Source organism: Armigeres subalbatus, chromosome 2 (assembly GCF_024139115.2).
Source record: "Armigeres subalbatus isolate Guangzhou_Male chromosome 2, GZ_Asu_2, whole genome shotgun sequence".
NCBI lineage: Eukaryota > Metazoa > Arthropoda > Insecta > Diptera > Culicidae > Armigeres > Armigeres subalbatus.
In genome coordinates, this window is record NC_085140.1 from 207,481,849 (window position 1) to 207,493,120 (window position 11,272).

The window sequence follows — 11,272 nt, forward strand, 5'->3', positions numbered from 1 at the left end:
GTATCCTTGTTCCTTTACAGAAATGAAGCTTATGATAAATAAAATACTGCTGCTTACTGGTCCCTGATTGAAGATCGTTCAGTGGCTACCATTGGCCAATCTCACCAACGGGATATAATAAGAACTGATGCAGGTATTTTTTTCTTTTCTTCTCGACGTATTTTTTCTAATAAAACTGACATTCTTTTATAATTTACATTTTTCACAGGTTTATATCTATTCGGAACAAAGTTAGTACACTTTTTAAACCGATGTTGGATTTTTCTCCAGATACAGGCAACCCACTTAACTTTGGAAGTAGTGCGCTGGATTCGTCTAAAGATATGCTAAACAACCGGAGGAAAATAAAATGATATGTAAAACAATTAATTGTATTGTATTTTTATTGTAATATTGGAGTATAATGTATTCTAAATCCTGTTGTATTTCTATTGTAAAACAATAGAAGCAGTAATTGAAAACATTTAAAACACAATGTTTTCTATTGTTTTGTCGCTCGAAATCATCCCATTGAAGAACCGTAAAATCAATTGTTTTGCTCCGAATTTTGTATGGAAAATTTTCGATTTTTTTATTGTAAAGATACATAACAACCCCCCTTTTTAATTGTAAAAGTCCCATTTACCATTCATTTTATCGTGGAAAACCATTATTCCCAAGTAACCGTAAGCATTAATTTTAGGCTTTAAATCAGCATGAAAGATGCTACAAAGCTTTATAACAGCCCTGCAAATGCATCAAAGTTCTCATATAGCATTATATCTGCATCGTTAATGCTGCAAGATCAAATGTTTATTAACATTAAATTAGCATTACATTAGCGTTATATGCGTAATAAAAGCAGTGTTTAATGCAGTCGAATATTTTGGTAGAAAAACCGATTGGAATTTCTGTAAGTAGTAGTGAGAACTTCCTCGGGTGAATGTATCACAACCACTATTATAATTTCTGCTAATAAAAAGAGACAAATGGTTTAAATATGCCTTTCAGCAGAAGATATGACATCGCATCCGTGGCCGAAAGAGCAAGGGAGGACAACTTTGTGAGAGCCGCGTGTCATGCTTCCAGGTTCGAGACCCATATGAGCACATTCTACGACGAAAAATTGGCAAAACACAATATCATCGGTCTAACTTGCTAAGTATAAACATTATATATAAATAACTTGAATCACCAACAAATAATGGTGGAAAAGATAATTTTTGTTTTGCCTCAATTTCTCCAATTCGTGGTGATTCGGCAGTTGTTTATTAAATATAGGCAGCTGATCAGCTGCTCGCAAAAGCTCTTCAAAAGTGCGCGAAAAATTCGCTCGAAATAAATAGTGAGCGAAAAAATCTGACGTTTCATTCCTAACCCTATATTAGCATCACTAATGCAGCAATTGAGCTTTCGTCTGTGCATTATAACAGCATGCTAATTCGCCTTTTCCGGCATTATATCAGCATTGTATCTGCACTCAAAGCTAATAAACATTAAATGGGTAGCATTACGTGCAGTTATGTAGCTAAATTAAAGCAGCATTATAATGCTTACGGTTACTTGGGTTTCTCATGTGATTTTATTGTCAAAATTCCATTATATTAAATGGTAAAAATTATGTTTTAAATGGTGTTATAACAATAAAATTTATGATATTTTAATGATATTTTTTATCCGGCGGATGAAACTCTCTCTATTCCACTCTTTTATTTACGATTTGATAATTTCTTTTTGACAGTTCTATAATGTTATTTTAAAAGTTCAAACTTTTAATTTTAGAATGGAATGCAACTTTCGAAACATGGTTGTTGCAAAAGTTAACGTACTTTTATTCTGAACATTTGCAACTCTCTACGAAAAAGAACCAACGCAACTTTTTATTTTTACCAATGGTTTTTTTAATTTCAATAATGAATTTTCTTTCTGTGTATAGGACATCTTTCACATGGAGTGGAATTCCACAGTTACTTTTTCAAATAATAACACCCACTCCAAAAACTGACCATTCTTCGCGACGTTTATAATCACCGGCTGGGGAACATGTTTCAGGGATGTGAAGTAGGCTTCCGTATTAACGAGATGGTCACTCGATCCAGAGTCTAATTTAAAAACGATCTTCCCGACGCTTTCTCGCTTGAAATTCCCTCGATCTATCATGAATGCCACTGCGTTGGAAGAATTCGTCACATTTGCATTTGCTTTACCTTTCCTTACCGCATTGAACTGGTGTCGTTCGATTGTTTGGCTCTCTTGTTTTTGACAACAGAAGAAAGTTTTAAAATAAGTTTTAAAAAACTCAACGCTGGGTACTTTTTTTCTTCCGTGTACGTTAGCTCGTTTTCAGGTAAGTTTTCTAGAGCAGTTACCAGTGCGTCGTATGATTCCGGAAGTGTCAACGCCAGAGATGAACAAATATCACTTTCTTCTAGCTTTGATCCCGCCATTCGCAACTGACGAATTAGGTCTTCAAATTCCAGCAAATGAGATCGAATTGAGCTACCATCCTTTAGATGCAATCTTGCAATTTGCTTCCGGATCAGCGTCTGCCTTCCAGCTGATTTCTTCGCAAACGTATCTTCGAGACTCTTCCGCATTGCTTTTGAAGTGGCCTTATCCCGGACACATCCAAGATACTCGTCAGACACGAAACCCACCAATAACTCTTTGGCTTTCCTACGCCAGCGAATTGCTGAATTCCGTTTATCACAGCTTCTTTGCGTTGGTCGCCCATAACCTCTTGAGAGACTGATATTTCTAGTGAAGACACAAACACGTTGAGTAACAAACGAACTTGTGGAGATTTTATTATTTAATAACGTGTTAACAGGTTGAAATTGTGAAACGGAATAAATGTTAGGAAAAAATAACAAGTATCGGTAACTGCGTTAGCAACCAGTGCGAGAGTTACCACATCTCGATGTTCTGTATCTCGATATCTCTCCCTATCTTGATGGTTTCCTAGGTCCCTTCAATCTACATATCAAGCTCTATCTGGAATAAGGGCGAATGTCGCAAGAGAGGATTCTCTTCGTCGACTTCCTCGACTTTTTAATAAAAGTGACAAGCAGCGGTTTTCCTTGTGGTTTATCACCTCAGCACGATAGAAAACAATGTGAACTTGCATTCTGAGGTGATAAACTGCAAAGAAATCTTCTGCTTGTCACTTTTATTTAAAAGAGGGGAAGTCGACGAAGAGAATTCTCTCTTGCGACATTCGCCCTTTTACCAGATAGAGCTTGATATATTTGGGCATTCTACCACCGACGAACCGACGTGTCACTGGCGCTCTCTGATTGTCCCACACTTTTTAACGGTCAATCGCTTTTGCGAGCGATCGCTCCTGTCAAATGAGCTAAGACACAAATCCGCTGCAATGTTAATACACGTAGGTTGTTGGCTGAGCTACGAAAACTTCGCGCGCCATTATAGGGGTGGCGGTAGTGTTTTACTATCGACAGACATATGATTTCCGCACAATGATTTTCGTATCACACTGTACGCGTATAGTGACAAGATGACACACATCTTTTCTTTACATCGTTGTATCTATTTGACAGCTTGTTTTAAAACCGCTTTCCAAAACTATATTTTTCATCAAAATGTATAGAAATCATAAACTGTTACTCATTGGCGTAACTAGAGGGGGCTAGGGCTATAGCCCCACCTAGGATCTGGCTAGCCCCCCCCCCTAGAAAATGTGTTACTTTGTATAAGTATTGCAAATATCTAATCCACTGATTATATACGGGGGTAAATGCAGAGAAAGGTTTGTCTTAATTATCTAATCCCTCTCTTCGAAACACTACAACAAGTTGAATCTATTCGCTCCAGTCTTTGAACTTCAAGCAATTGTTATAAGGCTTAGCTCACGACAAAATCTGGACCCCTCAAAACACGTTATAACTTATGAAATACCAAAGGAAATACCTCATCAACAAGTGAATCAAAAAATATATTATTTATTAGTATTACAAGTATTTAATAGATAATGGACAATTACTTGAGATTTTCAAGTTTTTCCAGGGTTTTGTGAGTAATTGTTAAATCCAGCGTATGATCTTAGCCTTCCTAACTAATACCAATCCTTAAAGCTGCAGCGCATTTAAATTATCACTGTAGGCTTCTTGAGAAAGGTTCGGTAAAACTTTTAGATTTCAAGTAGAGGTAACTAAGGTTGAATAAAAAGAACTTTGTTTTGTTGGTGTTTCAGAGATATTGATTTTTGAAAAATAATGTTTCCTCCATAGACCCACCGTGACAATATTTACCCATGTTTTTTGAATAAATTGTGAATTCGCATCAGCAGTTCATTCACCGATATGAAAACGTCACAGTTTTTCAATTCTTCATATAGGTATTTTAGCAGAAATATGCGAGTTCTTGCTCGCAGAAATATGCGAGTTCTTGCTTCTTGTTCAGGGCAATTATTTCTGCGGACGTTAATCACTCTATTCTATGGTTTGGGGTGATTTCAGTGCAAACGGCACTGATCGTCTAATTCATTTGGACATTTTGAAGGATAAAACCAGCACCGTTCAATTGGATCATATATCCAATTTCGAATTTGTCCAAAACAACGGTACAAAACATTCTTTCCATCTAAAAAAGTAGATGCTGACTAATGGCAAATCAAAAATCCCGCATCCTTCCCAATCCCCAGACCTCATTCCAATTAAACCCATGGGATTCTTGCACAAAATGTTCGAAATCACACGATACAGAACTCAAACCATTGAATATCATGCAAAAGTGACGGCAGATCCTCCCGGAAACAACCCAACTGACAAAGACATCTTCAGAGCGTAATTGTAAATAGCAAATGAAGGTCTTACGAATAATTATTTTGCCAATGTTGTGAAAAATATCACCCGGAATTGCAGAAAAACGAATTTTACTCAGTCAGCTTGCAAATGTTTGTTTTTATTTCATATGTCAAACGCCGTATTTGACATTTCAAAACAACAAATTATGTTCTGTTTCGTACAATACAACGGTCGAAGGGCAGGGTACAGAAATCATCGTGCTATCGTGATACCAGCGTGATTCTGGGTGACAGACATATGATTTTATGCCGTACAGTGATATTGGTATCATATATGTGTCACAAGTATTTGATGATTTTTCATCATGGCGTCGTAGGCAGCAAATTTGAATTATTTTCCATGGGGTGACACGTCGGTTCGTCGGTGATTCTACATCTCGATAACCTCCCTATCTCGATATCTCTCTATCTCGATGAGTTCTGATCATGTTTTGTTCTGGATTCACTCTCCTTATGTCGATATGTTCAAATTTTTAGGCTACTAGACCATCTTTGAACAATAACAAACATACCAACAACAAGGAATGACATTTGTTTTGTTGTCGTTTTTCATAGCAACAAGCTTTTTTGGATCTAGTACCCATTTCAATTTTATTTCCATTCCTCGATCTCTCCTTATCTCGATGGTCCCTTCAATATCGAGGTTTTGAGAGGCGACTGTATTTCAAGACAAAATTTTCAAAACGACTTATCTGCTTTTGTAAACAAAGATTCAAACGACGATTTGACGAATCTGATAGCTCTCCCACGCAAACCAACACCATCAATAGGTAGGTGAAGGAGTCCGCTACCTGTTGATGGTGTTGGTTTGCGTGGGAGAGCTATCAGATTCGTTAAATCGTCGTTTGAATCTTTGTTTACAAAAGCAGATAAGTCGTTTTGAAAATTTTGTCTTGATTTCTTATCACCACTTTCCTTTCAAACTACGCCATTTTCCATGAATGGTTTTCCTATACAACTACCATTCTTCCATTAGCTCGTAGAGAAAATTTCAAACCAAAGAGGAGCAGGTGGTAGCAGGTTTATCACCCATAAATTAAGTAACGCTTAGAGAGTAAGTGGGGGGGTTGCCTGAAGTGTGACAATCCATACAAAAAATTTAAATGATTTATAAAAAAAGTGTTACATAGGGGGGGGGGGTTAAAAATGGCAATTTTTGCGTTACGTAATTAATGGATCTTCCCAAAGTGCTCGAATGCACTTTTCATTGCTGCTGCCAACTGGAAGTGAATTTCATCGATGTAAGTAAACAGTATAGATAGTAGAATCTATAGATGAGCGAAAGCATGGCTGAGTCGATTTTTTTTACCGTGTCTCCAAACGAGCATGACGTCACGATTTCAATGGAAATGTTAAGGGCTGTGACGTCATGCTCGTTTGGAGACACGTTTAACAGTTCGTTTGGAGACAGAGGATTTATCTTCGCTCATCTATATATTCCACTATCTATAGTAAACAGTCGGTACCTCATATTCTCACTTAATTCGAATTAACGCCTTACCTCAGGCGAGACGCGGAGTAAGCACAAATTAATATCGCTAGTTGGATAGAATTTTTTGTAACATTATCATTTTGTTCTCGTTTATCAACACAATTTGCAGTTTCAAAACTACGTTGCTGGGCAAATTCTTTTAAATTTCAAGCATTTACATTTCAACGTGTACATACTGCGCCATCTGTGGGGACAACCATTTTATTGCAGCATAGCTATCAACCGAACCGACAGCAGGTTTATGCCTGTGACGAACAAGTTTGAAATCGCATGGAATGCATCGAAACCAGATCGAAACGAAAATAGAAATATCAAATTGCCGCTAGATGCTGCTGTAACGAAGCTGAACGTGAACACAGTGAAAAATTAAACAGTTTGACTCGCTTTAATTTTTCATTTATTTTTTTGTTAACTTTTTGTCATTTCACTTTTTAAATTATAATTTGACAAAAAAAAAATCTAAAAATTTTTATATTCCGTATACGGATATAGGGGAAATGACGGCTTTGGCAGGTTTTGTTCTATTATTGTCAGGGGGGTTTTTGTTGACCAAATTTTATGAAATTTGGCCATAATATTCTTTGATATGCAAATAATGTTTAGGCCAAATTTGAGCATATTTAGTTATAGAAAACCCCCCTGACAATAATAGAACAAAACCTGCCAAAGACGTAATTTCCCCTATAGGGATCGTTCAAAAATTACGTCCATCGTTTTTCGGCATTTTCAACCCCCCTCCCCCCCTCCTGTCACAAACTGTCACAAATAATTGACCCCCCCCTCCCCCTGTACGTACATGTCTCATTTATATTTTAGCGATTACTGTGGTTTATCTACACTATTTACACTATTTTCACAATAACATAGTGAGTTATGTCCCTTACTAACAGTTTGAATGTTTTTAAAATGCAAGTTGTTTCTAAAATGCTTTCAGTATTGTCAGATTTTCTGGATATGATACACTGCGCAGCGTTTGTAATATTCCCAAATGGGCACTTGCACAAAACTTCACGCGGCGAATGACTGTCGAAAGGTACAGCCGCGCCAAACGATACACCGCAATGCTATTCACCCATAAGAATCAAGTAAACGGGGTGCAGAAAGCGCGGTGATACCTTTCATGAAGGGTTCGCCGCGTGCAATTTTGAGAAAATCAGACAATATTTTTTTCTTGTGGACGGACGTCACATAAGACGAACCCCCCTCCCTCCTCCTGTCACAAACTGTCACAAAACTCTGACCCCCCTCCCCCCCTCAAACCTTGGACGTAATTTTTGAACGGCCCCATATCATAATCGAATTTTTTGCCCCTTCAATTACTTATTTGTATGCTTCTCTGTAACATGTAAGAAATAGCTGCTTATTTTAACAGTGTAACAGTTCAGCACAAGAAACACATTGGAAACAGCTGGCTTGATGTATAGATAGTGGAATATATAGATGAGCGAAGATAAATCCACTGTCTCCAAACGAACTGTCAAACGTGTCTCCAAACGAGCATGATGTCACGATTTCAATGGAAACGTTAAGGGCTGTGACGTCATATGCGCGTGTGCACGGGCAAAAAAATCGACTCAGCCATGCTTTCGCTCATCTATAGATTCTACTATCTATAGCTTGATGCGACCATCTGTCACTTCGTAAGCGTAAACAAATAAAAATGCGCAATTTTTCTTCAAGGACCAACGCATGGGAAGGAAATATCTTGTAAACTTTTATTCGACAAACTTAATAGTTAAGTGAATTATATTGTGATTACTAAGAAAGCAGTTTATTATATTGTCTATAGTGAAACATCGATCCAAACAGTTATGAGTCAATGGAAGAAACCAGACGAAATTCTTCGCCTGCAGCGTCTGAAGCAGAAGCAGAAAGCACTCCAGGCCCGTATTCAAAGGCCATCTGGCATAGGCGTTGCGGCTTCCAGCGTACAGGAATCGGATCCATTTTCTGGTAGCCAGAAGAGGAAAAACCCCTTCGCAAAGTAAGTTTAGTTTATTAAGTCATTGGTCATAATATACAAAGTTGCACACGGTGTTCCTAGCAGTTGGAAACTTTAACAAAAATACTGCTATAAGGGTTGCTTTATTAAACAAAGGTCGTTAAATTGAAATAGAAAGATGATTAAACGTCAGCAAGCTCTCTTAAGAAGTCATCCAGGGGCAATCCGTTAAAAAATATATTTCCTGATAAAGGCTTCCCCAAACATAAGCAATTTCACCGCGACGGGGACAACTAGTTGCCACGACTCCATTACTACATGCAATGTTTCATTTTTGCTTCCATAGGGTATGACGGGGCAAGATGAGGACTCTAAGAATGATACTTAATGCGTTCTCAGCAAGCATGTTTTTCTATGTTACAGGAGTCGCGCCACGTGTGTTTGGGGGGACCTTAAAAGTCAGTACCGATGTATAAGCACTGCAAATCTTATTTTCTAGTTCCGCTTAGTTAAAAAAAACATCCTATCTCCTCCTGGCTAAAATTTATTATGAACAAATGTTTAAGGTGATTATAGAATGAAGCCAGAAATCGGCCATTTTGTAAACCACGTGCTTTTCCAATATTTTTTCAAGAGCACGAGATGAAAGAACCAAAACGCGTATGGGGCTGAAATAATGGTAGATCGTTTGCTTAGTTATGCTGAACAATCATAATTTGAGTTTCGGCACTGTACGAAAACTATTACGCCAGATTTGGGCTTTTGGAAATGTATGTAGATAAACGTGTGGTGAATTTGAAATTCACCACGGGCTTCATTCTATAATCACCTTAAAGAAAACCCATTTTTCAGGAACGAAAACAATGTCACTAAAAAACAAAAGCAGTTTGATCCGGACGTCACAAACGATGAGAGCATTTTTGAACTACTGAACAAAGCTACCCCAAAAGAAATTCCCGTGATTGACTTACCCGCTACAAAACCTCTCGAAACTCGTTTCCTGGATTCACATCACCAATTAGTAATCAACCAAGCTGATCCTCATGAAACCCCAGAAGAACTAAATAAACCATGCAAACACATTCCAATTCACTGGGGCATCAAAAATAGATTAAGAATTGTTTGCAAATCTTCACTTCCCGGCAATAACCTCCGCACCAATCAGGAAGCAAGCGGTCTAACGTCTTTCGTTCGGTGCATCGGTATAAAAGATTCGTCCGTCGGATTGGACATCTCCCCTGGGGCAAGATTTTATCAAAGCACTTTATACTGGCAGCACCCCCATCTGCCTTGGCTGACACTGTTCCCCAGAAACGCCAAATCTAACCACGGAACTGTGCTGGGAGAAGCGGAGCGTAGTGCCCTGGGGAAAGAGTGGGCGATTAGCTTTCAAAATCTGTTCCAACTTGTCCGAGCCAGGCAGTGTCCTTACTTTTATGTATGTGCCAACAGCTTCACTGTGCTGTTCAGGGCAGCTGGGATCGGCGGACGGGTGGAAACTCATGCCCTGCTCGCACCAACTTCGCGTGGTATGCGAGCGGCCCTGAAACAGGAGGACATTGAATTCACGATGCCCCTGAAGAAAACGCAAGAAAAACAAGAGATGAATCGGTCGGGCGAATCGGGCATAAGCGTCAACAATGGAAGCTTTTCCAACTCATCCGAAGATCAAACCGCAGTAAGTATTGGTTTTATTTATATGCATTCTTTAAAAACTAAACTATTTCATATACCAACGACTGTGTGAATTGCTTGAATTAATATTAAATGTAGCTGCTTGGTTTTTCCACCGTGTTCAACCACGATATAATATTCCACTTTACAGAATACGGTACCGGATGAAGACGAAGATGACGATGACATGGAAGAGGAGAAGTGGTTGGAGAGCTTGGGAGTCGAAGCAGAGGAAATCAAAAAAATAAACTACTATCAAACGAAAAAGCAACAGAACCGAGAATGTGAAGACGATTACAGTGACCAGTCGACGGTTCTCATCGAAGGTGTTGAGTGCCAAGCATTTTTCAACTTTTTGCTGAACGCGAAAAGTACAACGACGAAGGTCGGACGCTTAGCAGGTGTGCCTCCTACTTTGTTGGCCCCGGTAGCATTCGTAGGCGCTACTTTGCGAACGCTCACAACTCGCTCAAGCAAAATCAGAATGGACGGCGAAGACTATCACAGCACGGAATTGCAGGGAGTTATTCTGCCACATGTGCTGCCCTACCTATGTGGTCTGCTGGCAGAAACGAAGGACAATTTCAGCACAACGTTGGTCAGTATCCCAAGTACTACGGTATTCAGTCGGGTGTCTCAAAAGATGATTGACGATACTGATAAAGAAAACGAAGCCACTGCTATCGGCGATCAGGTGCTGTGGAAAGAAAATCTTTCCGACAGTGGACTTTCGGAGCACATCCTGGAAGCAATGTGCCGGGCCAGTAAGGATTCAGTGAATGATTTGGAACGATTAGTTTATTGCAAAGAAGCAGGAGGCTACACATGGAGCTAACAAAATTCTATTTTAAATACAAGCCAATAGCCAACCCAATCAAAATCTGCTTATCATTCGAGGAAAGAAAAGTGCAGACCTAGCGGTGAGGGTGCATTTCTTTTTTTTGACGTAGGACTACGTCTGTGTTTTCTATATTGGGGTACGCTTTACGATTGCGAAAATCGGGGACCGTCACGAAAATATGATAGACTTTAAACTTTAATATCTAAGCCGTTTCTCGATGGATTTTCAATTTTTTTGGACCATTCGATCAAGGAAGAGTCAACGCTTCTTTGTATTTATTTGAAAATACTGATTTTTAACTATTTATTATCGAGAATTAATAAAAAGTTTGGAAATAGGTAAACTAACCAATTACGTACATGCATCACTAGCACAGACATCAAAAATCAATCACTTGCGGGTTTGGATCTAATCCTCAGTTTGAACAAGATTTTACGCATAGCAGACGCATCAAAGCGATCGTAGCGGAGCGGACACAGCATCACGGAGGCGCTAATAACATTTTCAAAGAAAATCCAT

The 11,272-nt window shown here is 38.8% G+C and overlaps 1 protein-coding gene across 1 annotated transcript; it reads left to right on the plus strand.

Annotated features, from left to right (window-relative positions):
* Positions 1 to 7,925: 7,925 nt before the first annotated feature.
* LOC134215808 (protein downstream neighbor of son homolog) lies at positions 7,926 to 10,792 on the plus strand. Its single transcript, XM_062694918.1, has 3 exons — positions 7,926 to 8,280; positions 9,091 to 9,916; positions 10,064 to 10,792. Exons 1-3 carry the CDS (start codon positions 8,108 to 8,110, stop codon positions 10,745 to 10,747), a joined length of 1,683 nt encoding a protein of 560 aa, XP_062550902.1. The 5' UTR covers positions 7,926 to 8,107; the 3' UTR covers positions 10,748 to 10,792.
* Positions 10,793 to 11,272: the final 480 nt, after the last annotated feature.